Here is a 24,906-nt window from a genome sequence, read left to right as displayed (position 1 = left end):
GGCCTGATGCCTGGGGCGTTTACACCCAGCCCGGGCCTTCCCTTCGCTGGCTCATTACCAGCAGCCTGCTGCAGCGGGAGACCTGCTGCCTGGGGCGTTTACACCCAGCCCGGGCCTTCCCTTCACTGGCTCATTACCAGCAGCCTGCTGCAGCGGGAGACCTGATGCCTGGGGCGTTTACACCCAGCCCGGGCCTTCCCTTCGCTGGCTCATTACCAGCAGCCTGCTGCAGCGGGAGACCTGATGCCTGGGGCGTTTACACCCAGCCCGGGCCTTCCCTTCGCTGGCTCATTACCAGCAGCCTGCTGCAGCGGGAGACCTGATGCCTGGGGCGTTTACACCCAGCCCGGCCTTCCCTTCGCTGGCTCATTACCAGCAGCCTGCTGCAGCGGGAGACCTGATGCCTGGGGCGTTTACACCCAGCCCGGGCCTTCCCTTCGCTGGCTCATTACCAGCAGCCTGCTGCAGCGGGAGACCTGATGCCTGGGGCGTTTACACCCAGCCCGGGCCTTCCCTTCGCTGGCTCATTACCAGCAGCCTGCTGCAGCGGGAGGGCTGATGCCTGGGGCGTTTACACCCAGCCCGGGCCTTCCCTTCGCTGGCTCATTACCAGCAGCCTGCTGCAGCGGGAGGCCTGATGCCTGGGGCGTTTACACCCAGCCCGGACCTTCCCTTCGCTGGCTCATTACCAGCAGCCTGCTGCAGCGGGAGGGCTGTTGGCTCTCGGCTATCCCTCCGCCTCTGTGCTGCAGCATCCTTTAACGCTCCGGCCGAATCTCCCGAATGTCTCAGTCAGAGGCTCAACGAGGTTCCAGAGGCAGCACAACCCCCCCCCCCCCCCAAAAACCACCTCTCTCTCTCTCTCTCTCTCTCTCTCTCTCTCTCTCTCGATGTAAAAAGATAGATCCAAACCCTGGGTCTGGTCTTACTGAATAGCACCGAGATTGTATTTCACATTAACTGGAGGGAAAGAAGCCGGTTTTCTCAATTATCCTCCATCCCATAATAACTGTCACCGAGGAAATCCGTATTTGCATTCTTCATATTGGCTTTCCTAGACAAATCAAGGGGGATCAAAGGATCAGTGGTATAAATGCACAGCATCCCTCGTACGGTTTTCTTTGAATAGCTTTTTTCCCCCAACAGATGATGCAATTAACTATATGAACAATAGCTAACGAACAATAGTGAAAGAATAATACAGTACGGTACAGACAGCATGATCTAGCTCATGATTAGTCAGTAGCCTCTATGATACTGTTCTAACAGACTGTTGGTGCGAGCCAACATTACTTCCTTCCAAAGAATTTGCAAACTTTGGCAACACATGCAAAAAAGAATTCATAGCAGCAGTGCCTTCTGAACAGGACTAGTCATTCCACTATATGTTCTCTGGAGGACGTGGGAAAAAAATGTCACATCAAACCTTGAATCACCTGGCTTGTTATGACAGTTATACGAGACAAAGACCAACAAACATTGCTTCAGGGTTCCCACTGTTTTCAAGACGTTATTTTCCAGGACATTTTATGCGACCAACACCCCTAATATATAGGCTGGGGGATCGCGATCGTGGACTTGGGCGCCTGTGATTTCGGCCTATAAAGTCATACAAAAAATATTTTACAGGACAACTGACCATTTTACGGGACATTTGCTCACTTTGCTCTTTTTCCATGTCTTTTCCATGTCTTTTCCATGACTTTTCCAAGCTGCATCAAAAAATTCCAGGTTTTCCAGTATGCGTGGGTACCCTGGTGCTTGTACAGCTTAAGGCACCAACAGAACAGGCTACTAATTTCCACAGACCCAAACAGTTTATTTACGGGTATGCAAATGAAATGATCGGCATCTAGGAATCCATCCTCTCTGAAACAAATATGGCTGAAACACTAAGGCAGGTAATGAGAATCAATGGAAAATCCATACAAGGGAAACAAGTTTCTTGCTTTGAAAGCACTTTGGGCAGCTGGGAATGTGTCCGAGGCAGCAGTGTGATTACTGGAGGAGATCTGGTAAATACACAGTCTGCTGTGTGTGTGTGGATTGAGAACGTGTCCGAGGCAGCAGTGTGATTACTGGAGGAGATCTGGTAAATACGCTGTCTGCTGTGTGTGTGTGGATTGAGAATGTGTCTGAGGCAGCGGTGCGATCACTGGAGGAGATCTGGTAAATACGCTGTCTGCTGTGTGTGTGTGGATTGAGAATGTGTCTGAGGCAGCAGTGTGATTACTGGAGGAGGTCTCGTAAATACGCTGTCTGCTGTGTGTGTGTGGATTGAGAACGTGTCTGAGGCAGCAGTGTGATTACTGGAGGAGGTCTGGTAAATACGCAGTCTGCTGTGTGTGTGTGGATTCAGAACGTGTCTGAGGCAGCAGTGTGATTACTGGAGGAGATCTGGTAAATACGCAGTCTGCTGTGTGTGTGTGGATTGAGAGAGCGCTTCTCAGCGGACTCCTAACGGTCACAGCTTCGCAGGCCGAAAGGTCCCCCGACCCGTCGAATCCCAGCCGTCTTCCGCGGTTTTTGTCCGAGACGAGCACAGAACCATGCCCAATCACGTTTTAGTCATCCGTAAATGCATGAACAAAACACAAAAAACTTGGTCCAACGTACAGAGTGATGTACAGAGCAGAACAGACCCAAGCTAATGATTATGGATTAGTATTCCTGCATAGCACAAAATGGGGGGTGAGGATTAGTGGTAGGGAAGGTGATCCTATATTTTATTGTTGGGGCGGATGGCATTTTAAAAGGGAACTCAATCGAACTACAGCATGAAATTCATAAAGGTGCGACAATTTTCTTTAGATGTTTTTTGACTTTTTTCCGCACTTCAAGCATACAGCATTTACAGTTGTATCATCTGGTTTATCCCAAGCACACACTACTCAATACAATGATTATCACATGCAGTTAACTTGTGGTACTTTTGAAAAATATGCACTACACCAAAACTCCCATCTGCAAAACCAGGCCTTAAATATTACCGTGATCTCTTTTTACCTCTTCATCACTGTGTTCTCATCGCTGGTTTTTAGCCAAAAAAAAAAAGATTAATTGCTCTTCCAAGAAAGAGCTGCTGGCAATATGGCACATTTTAGTGCTAGTGATGTATTTACTCAGTAAACAATCAGGTTTTGAATTATACACTCCCAGGAACTGTACTTGTGCATAAGATGTATGAGTTACTCATAGGGTATAAACACACAGTGTAAGTGGTCTGTAGAGGCCTGACATTCATGACCTCTGTATTGACCTATGATCATGGGAGGGGAGGGTGGGGGTGGAGGGTGGGGGTGCATTTTGCGAAGCAGCAGTTTTTTTACAGTCATCATTAACTATAGAGAGAACAGTCTCTGTAGTGAAAAAGTGAACCTGCAACTTTTAGGACAGCCTTTTTAAAAATACTACACTACATAGTTTCTTTTCTTTTTTTATTCACTTTTTTATTCAAGAACTGTTGTTTAATACATTTCAGCCTGTGGCCAAGAAACAGTCCCAGCAAAAGGTTTTCAGAAGCTCTTTAATTATTTCACCCATTTACACAGCTGGGTATTTAGTGAAACAATTCAGGTCCAATAGGGTGCCAAAAGGTTTTAAATAAACAGTACTACTTATACTAAAAAAATAGTATAATAGTATAATAGTATAATAGTATATGTCCAGTTCTTTCATTTTGCCCATTATATTATATTGTGTTTAGTCTGCACTAAATTGACCCATTCTAAAATAATGACACATTTGAGAGAGGTATTTCTTAAACAGTGACTAAACCAGAGTCAATTTGGTTCTTGTTTTGCTCTTCTATTTTTTGTTCAACATTTGCTTTATGTGTTTTACCTAATATAGTAAGATGAAAAATTATTGAGAATGTCAGTTCGAAACAATAAATATCAATCTACTGCATGATCCTTGTTTCATCTTCACAGATAAATATGATTGATGCCCCCCATGCCTTCATTATTGTGGATTAAATATAAATCACATTATGTTTATCATTGAATGACACTTTCATTCTTAGATATGACCTAGCAGTGGTAAATGGCAGCCATATATCTTGTAATGGCCCATATATATTGGTCATATTGTTTGGAATTGAGATAAAGCTAATATATAATATTTGTACATGCTTTAGTTCCGTATTGTCTTTAAATCCTAATGATGTCCTGGGTATATTTGACCCAGAGTAATAAGTAAACAAAACACAATGGTTAAGATATAACATGTATGAATAATAAATATTAATACATTAAAATATATACAGTATATTATTTATATTGATATATATACAGTATTTCAAGATAGCTGATAAAAACATTTTACTAAAATACACGTGAAAGTATTGAAAAGACCACCAGCAATTCAAAGTCTTGATCCCCAAAATACATGGATTTACAGTGCATCCACAATGCATTCTAATCTACACTGCATAGTAATGCACTGACTGCTTTCTCCAGTGAATTAATGTGCATACTAATGCTCTGACGGGTATCATCGGCCAATCAACGTGCATACTAATGCTCTGACGCGTATCATTGGCCAATCAACGTGCATACTAATGCTATGACAGGTATTTACTGGCCAATCAATGTGCATACTAATGCTATGACAGGTATTTACTGACACATCAACGAGCATACTAATGCTATGACAGGTATTTACTGGCCAATCAACATGCCTACTAATGATATGACAGGTATTTACTGGCCAATCAATGTGCATACTAATGCTATGATTGGTTTCACTGACCAATCAATGTACCCATGACCCGCCGCAAGGTGAAAGGCTACCATGTACAGTACTGATTATATTATGGCGTGCAAGGCAGCCTTGGGAATAGACTGGGCTGCCTGTAAACAGAAATCCTATTCCTCATTCCAGTGGTAGAACATTTTTCCATATCCCTAAAGGGGCACTTTAGAGGCTGTAGTCCTCTTATTCAAGCTCAAACCTGATAATGTAACTGTGCTGCCAGGTAGGATTAGCAAAAATGCATTGAAATGACCCTAATCAATAGCCAGAGGGAAATTATATTTCTCATCAAAACACTAATATATCAAGAGAGCATTCAGCCATGAATCCAGGTGTTGATATGTTCTTTATCATTCTGTTCGCACGCCGAGCACAGCGCAGACTGTGTAAACAGGGGAATGCTGTCGGTGAGGAAAGCGACCTTTGAAACGCTTAGCATAATGGCTGATTCGCGACGCAATCAAAACAGCCACTCCATCGTTGTACGATCCAATCTGCGGGAAAACCTCTCCTCAGTGAAGGCCTGTGAGGCCTCTGTACCGCCGACGGTTCCTCTCTCCCACGCCGGAGGGGAACCGGGGAACGACGTGCGCGAGTGTTCCAGGACGAGCGAGCAAACTGCATCCGACAGCTGAACACAGCGCAGCTAAGTGTGACCGGCGAACGCAGCTCGTGCGACGCGAGAATCTGTCTAACAGCAAGGAAATTGACGAGGGCCTTGCTGTAAAATTTAGACAGAACTCAACGGGACAGCAAGGGCAGACACTTTCCGTTCGAAGGGTTTCGAAAGTGACCCTCTGCACACCCAATCGTTCAGGTTTAGTAGAATGCTTCAGGGGGCCTTCGGAGAAAAAAGGCAAATACATCTTAAATCAGGGGTGGGCATTCCCAGTACTGTTAGGCTGGTGAGCATGTCTTCTCAGTTGCCCTGCCTTAGTTAACTCATCTGTTATGAACGCAAATACTGGTCCGCCTGCAGATCAGACAACAGCGAAATGTTTAATACAGGACCATAAACTGTTATCAGTTGTCATTCATCAAGCTTATCAAGAGACATGTCCAAAAGGGCAGATCGTCCATAGAACCTGGGCTAATAATTAAGACAGATCATGTGCCTAATGTTGAACACCTGGAAAAGACAGTTCATACACAACAAAAGGGATGTCAACAGAACATGACATCAATGACGCTGGACCGTAAAACAATCTGGGGAAGAAAAAAAAAGGTGGCAAGCTACATGGTATTGTACGGTTTTAATGCGTTAGCCACCAGCACTTGAAACTCAGTGACAGTGACAGTAGGTGCTATCGGAAGGTCTCCATTGTTCTCCAAACACAAAAGAAAATGAAATCTATTCACCTTTTCAGCGGCCTATTACTCAGGTGCAGAAATAAAAAGCTGGACATAATTTATCATGAAGAGTTGCTGCAGAACGGCCACGTTGGCACGTGTGTCCGGTGTCCTTTGTCCACACGGACAATGACATATTGCTTTTAAACTTCTTTTTTTTTCCCCCTCAGGTAATTCTGATAAATTTGATAATATTCCCATTGGTATTCTGTATGTACTGCACAGACTGCTCAGTGAGAGAGAGTTAGCGTAACACATGAGAGCGCAATTAGGAGAGGACAGGCAGAAAACAGTCTGAAGAAGCAAAACAAGACAGTGCCTAGATTAATGCTCTTTAGAAATTCCCCATTAAGAGCCCCACTAGAACTCCAACAAGGTGGCAACAGACCGAAATTATCACTGCACTGAGAGTCCACTGTAATTGGTCAAGTCCAGGCAGGCTTAATACCCAACTGTCAAAATCGAATGTACAGTATGACCTCATTTGGTCTCTTTGGGGCAGATGAAATGGTTCTGGTGGATTATTCCATAACAGGAAGTGGCAACAACCGAAGAAAACCTTTTGATTGGTTACAGGTGGTACAATAAATGGTTCAGATTCTTCACAGGTCATAACAGTAATGCTAGCTTCCAATCATTCATTCTGAATGTGCTAATATTCATTAACCACTGATAATCAGAACACCAGAGCAGTCATTTAAAAAAGAGACTGGCCCAATAAACTGTTAGTTACAGCATGAGGCTTATCAATTCTGAAACATGAAGCCTTAATGACAATAGATGAATGATTCTGAGCATATATTGTATTACTATTGCGATCAGCTTCATATCCAGTCAGTATGGGAGATTCAATTCAGAAGATTAATCGAAATGCTATTCATTAATCGGGAAAAACCCTATAGAACATTATGGGCATTTTTCTGATTTATTGAATTTAAATTCATGTCCTGAACTGAATCAACTACAGTGTCCTGAAAAAGCATTTGTCCCCTTCCTGATTTCCTCTAGTACTGCATATCTATCACACTAAATGGTTTCAGATCTTTAGAAACAAGTAATATTAGACAAAGGGAAACTGCACATTTTTAAATAATTATTACATTTATTTAATGAAAAAAGTTACACCGTCAGCTGGACCATTCTGGGTGTGTACTGAACTCTTCACCTGGAAATCTTACGCTTCTTTGTAATTTCTTACTGGAAATAACCTTCTTCCCACAATATGTTAACTTGGCCCTCAACCGTAACCCTAACTCCTCCTTGCTCATCATATTTCTGGCAACTTCAGTGTTTTAGTTACACTATTAGGGTACCTTTGGTTTTAAAAAAACTTCAGTCAATTTAACTGCCCCCCCCCCTTCTCTCTCCCACCCTTCCACCTCCCACTTTGCAAAATGATTTGATAGACTTCCAATAAATTGTATAATTGTAGTTGAAGCCAAAGGAAGCTATTTCGAGGAAAGTTGTGTATATGAACATTTTAAGTAAAAATAATCTTTTTGTGTTATAGTAGGTAGAAATTGAAAAAAAGTTCAATTTGTTATTCAATAAATGCACATATATGAACTGAATTCTTCTCTACCTAAAGCTTTTTTTTTTTTTTAGAAACACAGGTGGCCTGGCTGTATGCAGTTTTGCACTTTCAACTCTCATCTTTCTTGAGGATTGAGAAAAACATGTCCACCTTTCCATCTACAGTATATACATTCCCTTCACCTTAACGGACAGCCCGTGCATTTCAGAAGCCTTCTGCATGTGGTGCATCTGAGCTAGCCTATGTTCACACCTCTGTAATCACACAAGAAAAAAACACTAGTACATTTATGTAGGTGTATGACTAATTCATACTCAGTAAATTGGGTTTGCACAAAGATAACAGCTGTTCAAGAACGATCCATCCTCCATCCCCACCGGATACCAGCCAAGACGAACACGCTTGGTGTGCCTAGCACGTGCTTGTTTATATATAGATCATATATATTTTTAATTACTTATAAAAACTGAGATCATGTTGTCAAACCAGCTGTCCAAGAAACATTAGCACTGCAGCGAGTATCTTGCCAAACCGAACACATTTCTTTCCTTTTTAGAATAAAGCTGGAGGTTGAAATTTATGAGATATAAAAATAGAAGTCAATAAAGAGCGCAGTTGAGAGCTGAGATTCACTCCTGTGCAGTTCCCTGTGAAAGCTTTCAAGCTCAGAAGAAGCTATTGTTAGAACCAGAAAGCTACTGCAGACACGCGCAGGACATAACAACCTCTTCTGCAGTGTCGGTCCACTATTGGCTTCATCAGCGCAGTGGCAAATGCAGTCCTGTTGTCATAGCCCAACAATATGCACATCCTGGTGTCTACATGAATGGAAACTAAAAAATAATACAGTTTGAACTGAAAAATGGAATGACCTCTGAATAATTTAGCTCAATATGTTGGGTCAGCAATACATTGATTTTGAAAGGATTTTATGAGTAGGGATCATTGAAAATACTCCCTCACCGCCCCACCTAAATGTAACCTGCTACTTGCGTAAGAGACTCCACTTAATCTCCACACAAAACAGTGTGCTTATAGATACTTTTAGCTTTAATAAATCGCCTCCATGTGCTTCATTAAGAAAGCTGGCTTGATTCATTGTGGTTAAAAACTGAACCTGACTGGTAAAGGGGATTAGGTATTTAAGTATGATAACCTCTCATAAAAGTGACATAAGCCCTGCTGTGGCAGAGAAACCAGGTACAGGCTGGAATGCAGAAGGAAGCAGTCTCTATAGGAGGTGAGAGTCACCACACGGGGGGATCCCCTACATCTCAGCTCAATAGCGCCCCCTGTTGATCGGGAAACAGCACTTGGGCCGTGCCAGCTGTGGCAGTTCAGCTGGCAGATCACAGCAGTACATGGGAACACTTAGAAGGAGGCACCGCCGCTCATATCAGACACAACAGTGACGGGACAGTAGGACTGTCACAGGAAGGGTTGCCAGATGTCCAGTTTTCAATCGAAAGGTCTGGTTTTCAAATAACTTGTACAGGTCCGATTTGTGTTCCCAACTGGACAATGTAATGTCCGGTCAGAGCAATAAGAAGATATTTTGCCTTAGTTTCTAATGAATTGGGGTGTCACTGACTCCCCAGTTCGATACAATGGCCCCTCGGTGTTGGTTTGGTCCAACAGCTGCTGACCTTGTTTGCGATTACGCTTCCAGCTGTGCATGTTGTCAGGTTTTGACTAATTCTAAATCTGGCAACCCTAGGCCCAGGCAGATACCTTGGATTTGGCAGAGCAGCTGGCAGAGGGGTGGGGAATTCTGTACTGAGTTTAGCATTTGATTTTGCAGGCTACATCTCTACTTTGTTTAACCTTTTTTATTTTTTTCAGGTTTCAGGCTCCATGAATTATTTAACACTACTCTGCACACAACTCTTGGGGTCCCGTGAAATTGATTTTACATGGAGATACACACACACGTACGCCAATGTTTCAATCCATAAGGATGTATCTCAGGACGAAGAATCGATCCACAGGGATGTGTCTCAGCACAGAGAACACAGCTGAGGTGAATGGGTTGAGTGTAGTGAATACATTAATACAAATACTCTTTTCATTTTACCACTGCAAATGCTTGGTAAGCCATCAGTACTAATCCAACATTTACCAAAACTACTAAGATTGATTAACAAGAGCTAACGTTCTGGTTCTTTAAACGCTGTCTTTTTTTAAATTGAGCACTCTAATTCTGATTTTCTGTCCCGCCATTTTACTATGTTTCCCCCCCACTGCACCCCCCAAATACTCCATTTACTCCTCCATATGGGAGGGGCTGATGTGCCATTTTAATTATGAAAACATGTCAATGATGTTTTGAGTGCGCTATGTCTTTAAGAGACCGGTGTGACAGAGGTTAGTACAAACAACACTCTGCTCCAAACAGAAATAATAACAGAAGAAAACAGCAGTGATTTCAGGCCAGCTGCAATGATCTTTGCAGGGGTCTCGGCCTGGAGCAGAGACAACTATGGCACTGAGCTGTAACTAAAGTGGAAAGATTCTTGTCTCTATAATATTAGACACAGACACTCCAGTTGTTAGAGAGAGCAGGGCTTCGAAGTGGCCTGAAGCAGATGCTTCAGGTTTGTGCAGCTGGCCCTTAATGCCATACTCTTCAGCATTTCTCTCATATGTCATGTGCATATATGGGAGCACAATGAACAATGAAAGCCAAAGGATAAAATGGTGTCATCAAAAGTGTTTATATATATATATATATATATATATATATATTCTGCTGTTCTCTCTGGTACACTCAGATACCTCATAAGAACCAGCACAATTGGGATTGCATATTTACCCAAATCAATCTATCCGTTGATCTTAGATATGCATCCAGCAGGCCTATATGTAATGCAGAACTCATATAAATTATTGTAATGCCTGCTGCACCGGCATTAGGATGCTACTGTATGAAGATGACTGTGGTTCATAAGACCTGCAATGCCTCACAGAGCGGGTACGTATGCTGTCAAATTATCACTGGCAAATGCAACAGTCCATGCTTTGGGCAGGAAAAATGCAGCGCAAGCAGTGGTAGGGAGTTTAAGCAGCGTTCATACATGCTACCTACTGCAGTCACTATTATAACAACTGAGAGCAATATACATTTCGGGCAGTTAGCATACACTTTTATCCAGAGTGACTAGCACGTCTTAAACTCCTTTTTAACACAGTTCATTTATTCACTGCGATACGTACTGAACCGATTCCTTCCACAGGGGGGTCCGGCAATAAAACCTACAACCTTAGCGGTTACTCCAGATCACTAACCACCGTGCTATACTGGATTCTATAACAACAACAACAACAACAATAATAATAATCATTATTATCATTGTTGTTATTATTATTTGAATATTTATCGACATTGTCCCAACCATCATCATCACCATTATAAGTGCACTTATCAGAAGTAGCAGTCAAATATTAAAGTTACAGCATTGCTGTAGTGTAACAGGAGAGGTGTAAAAGTTGCAGGGCACAAGTAAATGGGTCTTACTTTACCTGGTTGGTATCTTGACCCTTAGGTACCGGTCAATAGCGATGGCCAGGAGAGCAAGGATTGAACTTTGCGTCAGTACCAGCACTGTGCACGCCACTAGCAGGCAGCTATAGAAATGCGTCTGGAGTCCGATACTGATCGTTATGGCCAGAGGTATGACGAGAGCGCCCACCGCGATGTCAGCCAGAGCCAGAGACACTATAAAGCAAAATGTTGTGTCCCTGAGAGACCGGTTAATTTTTACCGCCCAGACCACCATCACGTTGCCCAGGACGGAGGAAACTGCAATCGCCACCTCCATCCCAATGTAGAGCGCTTGGGCTGGCGAGAGAACTCCCGGCATCTTTGCGGTAGTGTTCCTGTAACCTGAACAGGCACCAAAATTTAAAAAAAAGAAAGGAAAAAAAAACAAAAAAAAAAAACAAGGTTTCTGAAAAGCGAGAGAAACTGATTCTTTCTGATATTTCGACTGAATACGTCCACCTATATCAACCGTTTCCACGATAGTAAAACAGTTCTTTCGCACATCCAGTCATAGTGTAAATTTAGCATATTGATATCAATATTCTACAATAACAATTATCTCTCCGGTCGTGTCAAGAATCCAGGAAAAATGAAAGATGAACTTCTTTTCTGGAATGGTAAGCAAGCATCTTCTCCACCTTTTTTGTTCCCTTTTCACTGTATATCCGGAGCGCCAAATACCCCCTCGAGCGCAGGACTGATTCCACCAGCTTGCCTTTCAATCATCAAAATCCATTGTTATTGGAATCCATCACTTTCACTGTTTCCAAAGCTGTATATACAGGGAAGCAAGAAACGATCCAATACAAAGGTTTACCATATACAATAAGTACCGCACAGTGTTTTACGTTATATGATTATAGGCTACAGGCAATGCGGTGACCTAAAATAGCTGTCGGTGCTCTTTTCATTCATTCGTTTCTTGTTTATTCATTTCTTCTTTCCCATCCCAAATAATTTGCTTTCTGGTCATCTGGTGTGTCGTTATTGAAGACGTCCAGTGTTGTATTGTATTCGAGTGCCACTCACGTGTGTGCAATAGCCTATTGTCCCATCCGTTGTTTTTCGCAAAGGAAAAAAGGAAATGTAACGCAGGACCGTCCCAAAGGCGTCTTGGGCTGTACCTCAGCACAGATTCTTGAGCTATTGTTGGTCATGATTAGACGTTTTATGAAATCACATGACTTTCTCCAGCGCGCGCCCGTTCTGCGTTGTGCAATCCTTCCCAGACACACAACTTTAAATTCATGTTGTATGACGTTTTATGATAAGCTCTGCGATAAATTGTTTTATTATGCTATTTTGTACGCCTGGAAAACAAGTTCCCGAAAGACAGGAATTTTAACATAAAATGTGTTTAAATCATAACGTTTATATCTCATTTGCTGGATAATAATAATAATAATAATAATAATAATAATAAAGTGCATTCAGTAGGCTAACTGAATTAATATGCTTTGCGGTCTCTTGCCTTTAAGTTATTTTAACCGAAGAAGGATCACGCTGAGATCAAAGCTGACCCCTGGGGCGATCACACAAACAGAGCCGAATTCCTGGCACGACAGGTGCTGTCGTGACGAACACAACAGTTTGGCATTGAAGACACGAATCGCGGCAGAATCACTTACCTGCCAAAACTAATTTTGGCAAAGCATTGATTATACTCATAAAATACGCTGGGAAACTAAAGGGTTTCCGCAAGTTTTAATGTTGACTTCAAGTCTAAACCTGCCCCCTACCCCCCTCCTCACCCGCACGTATTTCCTCAAATACAAGCGTCATGAATGCTTGGACAGTTATAGAGGTCCTGCGTTGTCAGTTGAGAAAGCGCTGCGAAAATAAACAGCACACTAATGAGTAATTATAGATATCAGTGTATAATAATTATTGTGTAATAGTTAATATCTGGCACAGCACTTATAACAAGAGGAAACATACTAAAAGGAGAATAAATATTTATTCTAATTTATATTTTCCATTATAGACCTGCCAGAATAATTTTCAGTATCCATGGACCGGATTATATAGGAAACAAGAATGCAATTTGTCTCCTTAACCGAATGGTTATCATTGAATCAACCATGCAAATACAACAATAAAGTAGGTTGTGTGTGTGTGTGTGTGTGTGTGTGTGTGTGTGTGTGTGTGTGTGTGTGCATGCGTGTTTTCTGACTTATAATAGGTATTAGATAATTTAACCGGTGGCCACCCAATACACAATGATATATGATATTAAAAACCCTCAGTGTTTTTATTAATGATACCATTTAGTGTGAAAATATATTATGAGCCTGTTTTTATGTTTAACCTACAGTCTTAAATAAGAGCGCACTCCACTCCACTCCACTCCAGTGAGCAGGCCTCATTATAAATAACACACCGCATTGCCAACTGGCCTTGATAAACTATGGAGACTACGGGCCTGGCAGCACAGATGTGGGACAACACAATCTACACAGCCGCTCACGAACCCAGCAGATGAAAGCTTGACAGATTCATGGAGGAATTTAATATCAGGTGAATATTTTTTCTGGGGAACTGGCTGGATGATTTGGGAGAACACTCAAGGAATGTAGGATAGAAGTGTGTGCCCACCGTATGCTGGCTTATAGTTTTAGGAGGAGCCTGTGGAAGCACGGGGAAACAGACACGGAATACTCCGTAACGCTGTAGCTGCCTGGCCCCATGCTAGCTCTCCATGTCAGAGGAGGAAAGCAGCTGCTACTAAAGCATCATTGGACAGTCTCTATTCGGAGGAGGGGCTTCATGATGTAGCTGTCACACGTGCCTCCCTGTGAGGCAACCAGCAGTAGTATGCTCCAAATACAACACCCGAATCAGATAAAACACCCATCTCTGGGGCCCGTCCAGTAGCTGCTCCAGATACAACACCTGACTCTGGGCCCGTCCAGTAGCTGCTCCAGATACAACACCTGACTCTGGGGCCCGTCCAGTAGCTGCTCCAGATACAACACCGACTCTGGGGCTCGTCCAGTAGCTGCTCCAGATACAACACCCGACTCTGGGGCTCGTCCAGTAGCTGCTCCAGATACAACACCCGACTCTGGGGCCCGTCCAGTAGCTGCTGTATGTAGTGCATCAGGACAAGGCCTCGCGTACCTCCCAGACGCCTCTGGGTGTGCCTGCACCCCGTAATGTAAATACACCCTATCTCTCACTCTGTCAGCTAAGAATATGTTCTTCTGCTGACTACAACTGTCCTTAAAATTCAAACAAGCACAGGGGAAGATAGACCATGAATAGCCTGTCATGGTGCTTCATTTGTTATTGCATATGTTACCAGTTACAGTTTTACATTTTTTTTTTTTTACAAGTGTTGCCAAGTTTTCAATGTAAAGTTTGGTCACCAGCCAATCTTAGCAGTTGTCCAAGCTGAATTCTGGAGCAGTGAATCAACTAGAGCAGAGGCATTGAGCGTCCCCAGCCTAAAAAAAGACTTCCCGTTCGTGAGCAGTTCTTCGTGTGAGTAGGTTCATTTCCACTCGTCCCAGACCCTGCATTGCCCAGGGAGAGGGACAAGTCGCTGTCTTTGGGCTGTGGAACGGAAACATAACTGATTTGCACCCGGTTGGGAACACTTTGTAACAGTCCCTAAGATGTGTTTGCCTCCGTTCTGTGGGTGTGCCAGAGGCGTACCCACAAGTCACATATTTACATATTTACATACAGTAAAGTCACATATTTACATACAGTATTTGACACATCCATGATTCTTATACTGCTGACATACCTGCACAGAGCGGCTCTATTAGCAGAATAAGTAACAGAGTTGAATGTTCAGCACAACGCCGTTCCAGGTTATGAAACGCCACTTGAACACAGCCCTGGGGAAGGGGACGGCTTGGTGGCTGTGCACCTCTGTTTCTGGAAGCTTCTCACTGGGGCTGCTGTGCAGCAGGAGTCCAGGATGACGATCGGTGCCGCTTGCTGCGTCTGAGGTCAGGAGACGGAGGACAGCCACAGGCTAAGGGTGTCATGTGTCATGTCATGTGGCAGGGTAGGATGGGGCAGTGCAAATGGCAGGATGTTGTGGGGTAATGGCAGGGCAGGGTGGGGCAGTAGCAGGGCAGGGGTAGGACGGAGCAACGCAGTACCTACCTAACATGCTGTGTTCCAGCTTTCAACTGAATGGCGCACGCACACATTCACATACACACACACACACACACGCACACACACGCATACACACACACACATACACACACACACACACGCATACACACACACACACACACACACACACACACACACACATACACACACACAGACATATACAGATGCACAGACACACTTACACATACATACATGCGCACACTCACACTAAGACATTTCTCCTCTCAGTACTGTGGATGGGAATAGCACTATTATTTACATTTAGGTTTATCCATTGTTAACAGGTGACATGTTAACATTCATTCTTTTTCGCTGCTTCACAGCTGCTTATATACTGAAGCATATTTGCAGTTTAAGCACCTTTCTCCAGGATGCACCAGCAGTGCCCCCCTTGGGGGCGACATAGCTCAGGAGGTAAGACCGATTGTCTGGCAGTTGGAGAGTTGCCGGTTCAAACCCCGCCCTGGGCATGTCGAAGTGTCCTTGAGCAAGACACCTAATCCCTAACTGCTCTGGTGAATGAGAGGCATCAATTGTAAAGCGCTTTGGATAAAAGCGCTATATAAATGCAGTCCATTTACCATTTACCTTGGGATTCAAACCTGCAACCGCAGCTACAAGCTGATTCCCCATCAATGATACTATACTGCCTAATTATATATTATTAATAACAATACATTTATAGTTTCCAATTTTAAAAGGAAATCGAGGAAAGTTCTGTTAAACAGCCTTTCTTAAATCAAATCAAATATATGTAGCGCTTTTTACAGGAAACTGTCATAAATACACTTTATTGCAGAGTAGCAGAAAAAAGAGCAAAAACCAGACCTGAACCCCCAAATAGCAAGCACATGAGGTAAAAAAAAGACTATCCAGTGGAGAGAAAAAACCCTCAAATGGTAGCAAGAAAAAATGGGAAGAAATCTCTGGAGGAACCCGGCTATCGAGGGGGAGCCCATCCTCCACTGGCCAGCCTGGTGTAAGGTTAGCAGTAGAACGGATATAACAGAAATGCAATAAGGGATCTATCAGGCATTGCAGACACAGCACACCACTATCAGCCCACTACAGCTGTGACCCGACGCCATGTTTTCTCCTCCGCATTGTACAATGACAACCATCCCTCCTATGGAATCCCATTGATCCTAAAAATGCTTTCATATAGTGACCATAAAAAACTGCTGTTGTCCCATAACAGATTTGAACTGAATTGGCATCCATTGGCCACATAATGCAAGGTGATCTGGCAAACAGCAACAGGACACTGATAAAGACATTCTATAGCAGAGGCATTCACTTTTGTTCGTTCGGAGTAACGGGGAATTTAGTCTTTTTGTTGTCACACGGCGGGCAGTACTTGTTAGTGGCTTTTGTTTCCAACAATTACCCTGGCAGGCTCAATGAGCTAATTAGCTTTATACAGCAATGCTGCTCATTTGTAGATTAGAGCATGGTAAAAAGTTTGATAATATTACACAAGAGCAGTCTGCACCTGGAATTGGTGATCATATCAAAAACCTTAAACCAATCATCTATGCGATTTGGCGTTTTAGCTGACTAAATAAGAGCTGAAGGCACCATAAAATCCAGAGACAGAAATGGCCCTCAGCAGGCGAGATTCCCCACCCCTGATGTAACTGACTAATTACAGCTGTCGGTTACCCCCACCTAACCTAGTTTCTCGAGGCTGAATTGGTCACTAATTCTAAGGTGAAAACAAAGACAATAGACCCTGTGGCTCTTCAAATGGTTAGAGTGCACACAACTGGTGTACATAAAATTTCACAGCAGGGTAAATAAAGATACATTAACTTATATAAACAGACTACTGGCTAAAACACCATTACCCAACACTGATCTAAATTTAATGGAGAGAGCCAAAAAAAAAAAAAAAAACAGACACCTTCCTGTCGGTGATGGTGTTTAAATGTTTTGTTCAACCGCAAATTACTGTTTGTGGTCAAGTAACCAAACCAAGTATTCAAATTCTAGCAATTTTTTCAGGGTAAAAAAAATTGTATTTCACTGTAATCAGCAGCCTGTGATGGATTGGTGACCAGTCTAGGGAGTGTTCCTGCCTCCTGCCCAATGCATGCTGGGATAGGCTCCAGACCCCCATGACCCTGACAAGGAATAAGCAGGTTATATAATGGATGGGTGTAACCAATAGTGTCGTCTACATAACCCACACCATCACCGCATGACAGTTTTCTACCTTTGACTGCCCAGCTTGGCACCATTTTGAATTGTCGAGTGGGGATTTGTTACCTGGATACGTTTCCAGGACACCATGCAGTCCACCTGAACCCGAATTGCTTCTGGAAATACCAACCTGCATGAAGAGCATATAAAGAGATACGTACTGAATACGGCTGTCTTCTAAAAAAAAAAAAAAAAAAAAAAGTCTAAAAATGTTACGTGAAAGGTTGACAATAACTCCTGCAGTGGTGTTCCTGCAATTCTGAAATATAGCGTAAGAGAAGATTGACTTATAAAACATACTCTGATAGAAAAATAATGCTGCATTAGGAAAAAATATTTTGGTTCAACAAACATGAGAAAATCGAATCTGACAAACAGATGGTTTTTGGGAAAAAAGCACCCAAAAGCAAATCGGATTACTACAGCACAAAGCTTAAGGGCAGACATTAATTAATGCCATTTCATCAGTTAGCTTTTGAAGAGCCTGTATTCCTGAAACACCATTTACTGTACATTACATTTATTTAGCAGACGCTTTTATCCAAAGCGAAGTACAAAAGTGCATATCATGGTCATTGGAACAACTGCAAAACACAAGTTTGATAAGGTACAATACTTATTTTGTACAGCCATTACAATTGAGCTAAACCCTACAGCTTTCTCTGGTATCTGAAAATAATTAAATCTTTAACAGCCTCGGGGGAATGTGACTAATAAACCAAATCTTTAACCCAATTAAATAATTAAGGGTCAAATTGATTAAAAAAAACCTTCTGAAACCCAACAACCAAGACTGATGAAGAAGCAGTCTCCATTAACATCACTTTGTCTATGACATCACAGATTTCATGACCCATTAACTCCTATGGACCGTCGGTTGTCCCTACTTCTTATCTACAGGAGTTTCTGGTGCTATTTTACAGTTACACATCATCTGTTTCTGCACCATTGCTTTTGCCACGCCCTTCAATGCATTTTCAGAAATGCATCAACTTGAAACATTTCTCCTTCCACAGAAGGTAGCTTGAACTTCCAATGGTTAAGATTATATAACTAAATGTCTGTTGAGTAATTAGTTCTATAATCTCGACTATTATTTAGTATTTATTTACAAATATCTGGTGAGCATGGGGATACATAAGAACACTGCACGAGTAATCCCTGTGCTGTAGTGCTGGAACATGCTTACAAATAACAGCCAGGGAGTTCTCTTCTGAAACAGTTTGGCAAATTAATTTAGATGATCACAGAATTCTCAATACATGCTCTCGGAAGAGAAAAGAAACAGTGGCTTTTTACATGTAATTTCGGTGATCAAATTCAATGGCCTTTTCACTGAAATTAACTGAAAGTTTTCCCCATGCAAAATGTGACTAGAAACATGCTTCTTAGAGACTGTAGTACTTGCATTGTCATACACTAACCATTATGAAAGGCCTCGTACTAGTCTGGCCTGTTTTAATCTCTTTCCATTATTATGACATTTCATGCAACGGCATGTCTAAGCTTTTGAAGAGCATAGTCAAACATTCTCCTCTCAGCTACCTTTTCACTCAAGTTTGGATATACTACATTTATAGGCAACGCTTTAATCGTTTATATAAAAGGAACCTACTTATAGAACATATGGGGATCACAACTGCGACGTGAAAAGCATGCCTACAAGCTAAAGCATCACGCAGTCATTGTGTGGCCAAATGCTCACAGCATGAACACCATGCAATCGCATTTCCAACAAAGACCATAATTCCTCACTGAAGTCCCTGTTTAATGTTCCTGACAGCCTATAGCACTCCTAACCAGCACATTTATGTTTGACTGACTGAATTAGGTTTCATTTCCCGCTGCATGTTTCTTCAATAAACCATCCCTAGCTTATTTTTAGAAGATGTACGTTTGATCTAACAATGTCATTAACGCTTCAGCTGTATATTGAAGAAGTGGAAAAATTCAAATGTGATTTTCCCTGCACATCAGATAAGCATGATTATTATGGCAAAGTAGTTCAAAAGTAGGAATGGAAGTTTTGAATGGGTAGTGCCAATTAGAAAATATTACATTAAAGATGAAAACTGCGTCAGCTTGTGCTCTGTGGATGGACATTATAATCTTGAAAGACACTGATCTGTGCAGGAAAGTAATGCCTTATCGTGGGATGAAAATGAGCCCTCAGTAAAATTCAATAAGTTCCCCACACCCTAACGGAACCACCAGAACCCGTGACTGTTGGAACAGGCCACCAGAATTTTGTGTTTACTCCCTATATTAAAAGAATACAAAATAAGACATTTCAATTAATTAAATTCCTTCTGTCTTATATTTCTTGCAGTTTTTGTAAATCAACTATAGTACACGAGTCATTGTGGAAGGTACAAATGGATTACTTTAGATGGATGTACTTTAAAAAAATTTTATTCACACTATTTTTTAAATTGCAATTATTCTGTTGGAAAAATAAAATGTCTTCTAAAGACTCCAGATATTTTGATGTTGGCGAGAGTGATGTTGATCAACATTGTAGGTTGTTCCTTTGCTGCGTCTTGCTGCTCCAAGACTAGTACTTATCCCTAGATATGAAGCCATAAATTCATAACTCAACAGGCAGAAACTCAGTTCCAAGTTTACTCTCCAGACCAGTTTACGTAATCTAGGTTCTTGTTCCAAACAATTACCCCTGGGTCAGTTAGCTGTGTAGGGCATTGGGTCACTGACATAGGACAGTGGTTCTCAAATTCAGTGCTGGGGAACCACTGTGTACTGTATGCTGGTTTTCATTCCCACCAAGCTTGTTCTCAATTAAGACTGTTGAACAAATGCATTTAAATTATTTCATAATAATTCCTTAAACTTGTTAAGACAAGGTAGGTTTGGCTCTTTATCGTTTTCTTTGTCTTTGAAATCTTCATTATCTACCAAACTGTTAGTTTTAGTGGTCATATGTCCACACCGTCACCAGCTGGAAGCCAGTTGACTCACCTGAGTTTAATGTGTCTTTATGTAATAATGCAATATACTGTAGCACCATGTGAATGGGACTTTTATTCAACTTTGCATGCATAGCTATTTCTGACATGAGGCTTAAGAGGATGAACAAACAGTCCCTCAAATATATGAAAAGCATAACTACGAAAAATTTAGCTTGTTATAATTATGGGATTGCAGTTATGGTTGGAACAAAAACCAGCATACGCAGGGGTCGCCAAAGTCTGAAATTGAGAACCACTGAATTAGAAAAAAGCATCGGAACAGAAAAACTGTTATCCGATGTCAACTGCGAGCTTATCATGAAATGCAGCTATAGTATCAGGTCACACCAATGACTGGAATAATTAAAAAGAGAAGTTGGCGTGAAATCCCGAAACAGATATGGCCCTCCTTCTCCAACTCTCCCGAGACTAATCAAGCATTGTTTTGCATGATAACCTTCATTTTTAATACCAATGTATTACAAATTTATGGCCTACCTGCCCAACATTAATCATCAGTGCATTGCTGCTCGCCGGGCTTGTGTTGCAGGTTGCTATGAGCCATCCGGAGAAAGCTTGTCCTGTAAACAGACGGAGGAGCACATTAAGGATTTCAGGGTCAGTGCAGAAGGGGGATTTTAGCTTGTTAGGGCTCTGAAGAAGCTCCATTTTCTGTTACTTAGTTACGGGCTGTGAGGGGGGCGGGGGGGGCGGGGGGGCTGTTTCAAACTGAGCAACCCGAGCGAGATAACAGACTCAGCGAGTGCCTGGGAGTGCTTCTGACGGGTGAGTTAAAACCAAGGGCATGTACACTCACAATGAAAGCCTTTCACCAGAGGCCAGGCCCAGGAGCCTACTGTACGTACATTCGGGTTAGAGTGCAGAATGTAAATACTTCCTACTGGAATTAAACTGCTTATGACTCGAGGCCTGTGGTGCGAACGAGCTGTTCGAATGCTGTGAGATCTTTATTTGTTTCCAGCACTGTTAAGGCACTGCAGCGCGCTACAGAATGAGAACGTCATGTAAAACAGGAACAGTACAGCACCCTTCCATCTTCTGCCTATCCGAGAGAGAGCAAAGCTCATTCAATCAAGCGTTTGCATCAAATATTCATAAAACAAAACAGCGGGACACCGAGTTTCAGCCAGCCGGGAACGAAACAAAGTGCATCTTCCATAACCTGGTATTCCCCATACCCTGCCTAAGCTCCTCAGTGGATTAGACATACCAGAGGCACAATGGAGCTTTCTGTCTTTAGCTCTGCGAGATATAACACACATGCATGCACACGTGAATGCATACATACTGTACACGCATGTAGCAGATGGGTAGCATTGTCTGTGGCAAATGTTTGGTTTCTTTAAACTGTGTTCAATTACAGCAAAAAAAGTGAAAGATGCCAGTTAGTTACCATTTTGAATGTATAATTTACTGGCAAAGGAAGTGATGTCATCTTCTTGAAGTAGAACTACTGAGAATATCCTATTTCCCATGAGCACTATAACCTCTTCTGCACAGTTCTATTGCACAGGGAACTTTCCAATATGTGAGCTCTCCAATGCACTGAACATTGTGAGTTCTCTAATACACTGAGCACTGTGAGCTCTCCAGTGTACTGAACACTGTGAGCTAAAAAGTGCATTGGAGAGTTGCATTATGCCCACTTACAATAAAGAATAAGTTTGAGCAGCTGTCACCCTGCTGCAGGAAAGCTGTGTTCAGTCCATGTTCAGTCCAGTTTACTGCGGTTGCTGAACACACTCTGAAGCTGCACAGCACTGCTGGCTGTGTTAAATTAGGACAGTAGCATGGAGGTGGACGGACAGGTGATCTGACATCTCTTATTTATTTACTCATTTCAGTCAGGACAACTCACATATTTAGATGAAATATTTCAATGAATACTTAAGTGCATTTTTGGTTTGGCGCATAACGTCTCTGCTCCAGATACTGCAGCACACGCACCAGTGTGCACTACCCTATCTATCAGGGAACAGGATACAGGAACAGGATCTCCCCTACGAAACAGGAGTAATACCAGAACACACCCCCCCCCCCCCCCCCCCCCCCCCAGTACCTAGAAGCAGATCAAACAACAGGTGGTAGCTGGGGTGGTGGAGGGTGAGCGGTGAAGCATGCAAATCAGCAGCAATGGAAAAGTCTGACTGTTTAAAAAAGGCACTCACACAAAGGTGAAGTGTGCATGTGATTGGATGGGTATGAGAAAATGTGTTGTGTGTATGCGAGTGGTTGATTATGGAAATGCATGAGTATGTGATTGCTGAGGCCAAGCAATGGAGGTTTCTGACCAAACTTTCTCACTCATCTATCAATCACCACTCATGCTCAGCTTTAATTTTCAAATGAATACATCTTATGCACAACTCTTGACCTTTACTGGAACCACTAAGTACAATTTGTGGCAAAACTTCCAGATTGATCTGATTTTCCTTTGCTAACGTGAGCCTTCCTGCAAAGCTAAATGTCTACTTCTTGAACATCTGATAATCTATGCAAATTGGATGGAAAATGTATTCTGTGTTAATTTTCACCTAGTGCAATTTGAAGAAAAACACACAAAGTAAAATGTCCAGTGTTATTTGAACTCTAACAGAATTTATGAGTCCACTCCGGGCTCATTTATCGCTGAAGGTTTTACTGTGCGCGCATTTCATTGTGAGTTAAGTACAAATGCTGATTAAATCCAACCTGCGGTGATCTCTCCTGCTTTCAGGCACTCGTCAACATGTGCTTCCCAGAATAAATCGAACCAATCGAAAAGCTCCTACCTGGAACGCTGCCACACGCACGGCCCCATTAAAGAAGGCCTGAACCAGCCCAGGAACAGAACAGAGGGGCTCAGCCTCGCACCTGCCGATGCTACCAATGAGTCGGTTCGTTTGTTTTTTTTGACTATTTAAAAAAATATGCACGGCCAAAGTAACGCTTATATGAATTAAAAATATTTGGAGGGTAGCGCGTTAAGTATTAAACTTGCTTCCACTGAGGCGAGGCAACATACATCGAATCTGACGGAAAGGAAATAGTAGGCATAGATATGGAATTGAAAAAAAAAAGGTACACCACATAATGGAATCATAAAAAAGAACTATCTTACCCTGTAGTATAAACTCTGGAGAGCACAGCTAATGTGGGCTGTTGAATTGGGCGCAGACAGAAGCGGATGAGCGTGGGTGATCTGTGGGTTCGGGTGGCCAGCAGGCAGACAGGCAGACAGGGCCATGGTGTGTTTCTGCAGGGAAGGAAGACGCCACCGTCTCGACCTCCCTCAGACGCGTGTATGCGTTGGCGAGAGACGGGGGGTGCAAGCTCAGCCGGGGGGAGGGGGGTCACCACAAAATAACCAATCAAAAGCTCTCCAAACGAGAGCGATGAATGAATGAATGAGTGAATGTGTTCTGTACTGCTGCTCTGAGGCCTGAAGCCCCGCCCACACACCCACGCTGGGGTACGAGCAGGTGGGCGGGAAGACGGCAGGGTAAGGCTGATGCCCCGCTGACTGTATGACAGCCTGCTGACAGCCAGCCAATCCGGTGCTGCGTGGCTGGGCATCTCCCACCAGCCTGTGTGGTATAATCCGAGTACAACGATTTGCACACTCAAATTTCAAAGGCAAATTTGAGCCCAAAAAAATCTTGCACCGACAGACTCTTGCCCGCAAATAAAAGCCATGAAAAGTGTTGATGGGTTTCTTCTTCACAAAGTAAACGTTTCTCCTTGAATTTACTCCGGGTCATAAATAGTATTTGATGTTACATTTAATGACATCTCAATCTGTTTATTTTATGTGACTAATTTAGTTTAGTGGTCAAGTGAACTGACAAAAGGAATACAATGGTCAAGAAAACCTGTAATACCAAAATCCTGTAATCAAACCACTTCCTGTTTACTGCCTCATTTCAGATAAACTGGAACGCCAGTCTGCCCAGACTGAACATTCAAGTCAACATTACAGTAATAACATTCCAGGAAGAAGAAACCCCCGTTATGATCCACCCCCAAATCTTAAGAAAAGAGATACAGACATTGAGACCTTACCTGGCCTGTGTTCTCTTCAGCCTGTGTGGTGAAAACCAAATCAATTCATTACTATCACATAGGAAACGTATCTTGATTTCCAACTTTTAATATAAAATTGTTGAATGTAAAATCATTTTTGAATTTGTTTAATTTTGCATAACCTGTAGTGCTACTGTCATGGTGGATGTGAATAATGTGAATCTACGCAGCTATTCGCAGAGTATAAGTAGAACTGGCAGTGCATGCTCTGGTAAAGCAAGAGGACTGACTGTAGGCCAGCGAAGGCCACCACAGTTAATTGAGCATTCAACTGCAAGTGAACTGTTTGTGTAGGTACATGTGACAGGACTTTTAATACATCGCATTCACACAGCTGTTTG

The 24,906-nt window shown here is 42.5% G+C and overlaps 1 protein-coding gene and 2 long non-coding RNA genes across 3 annotated transcripts in view; 1 reads left to right on the top strand and 2 right to left on the bottom strand.

Moving 5' to 3' along the window:
- The window catches only part of adora1b (adenosine A1 receptor b), a 21,952-nt gene extending 9,436 nt beyond the window's left edge, over positions 1-12,516 (bottom strand). Inside the window, exon 1 of the mRNA XM_035380589.1 lies at positions 11,159-12,516. Coding sequence (XP_035236480.1) covers positions 11,159-11,499 — 341 coding nt within the window. The 5' untranslated portion in view covers positions 11,500-12,516. The remainder of the gene's footprint in view (positions 1-11,158) is intronic.
- On the top strand, positions 11,667-24,906 carry LOC118207228. Its single transcript, XR_004761338.1, has 3 exons — positions 11,667-11,797; positions 23,220-23,379; positions 24,410-24,906. It is a non-coding gene; the product is annotated as an uncharacterized LOC118207228 (long non-coding RNA).
- Positions 14,522-24,906, bottom strand: part of LOC118207227 — a 117,357-nt gene continuing 106,972 nt past the window's right edge. Inside the window, exons 2-5 of the long non-coding RNA XR_004761337.1 lie at positions 20,981-21,063; positions 17,583-17,646; positions 14,932-15,134; positions 14,522-14,735 (exon numbers count right to left, since the gene is read on the bottom strand). This is a non-coding gene — a long non-coding RNA (uncharacterized LOC118207227). The remainder of the gene's footprint in view (positions 14,736-14,931; positions 15,135-17,582; positions 17,647-20,980; positions 21,064-24,906) is intronic.

This window comes from Anguilla anguilla, chromosome 11, assembly GCF_013347855.1.
Source record: "Anguilla anguilla isolate fAngAng1 chromosome 11, fAngAng1.pri, whole genome shotgun sequence".
NCBI lineage: Eukaryota > Metazoa > Chordata > Actinopteri > Anguilliformes > Anguillidae > Anguilla > Anguilla anguilla.
This window is presented reverse-complemented; position numbering and strand designations above follow the sequence as displayed.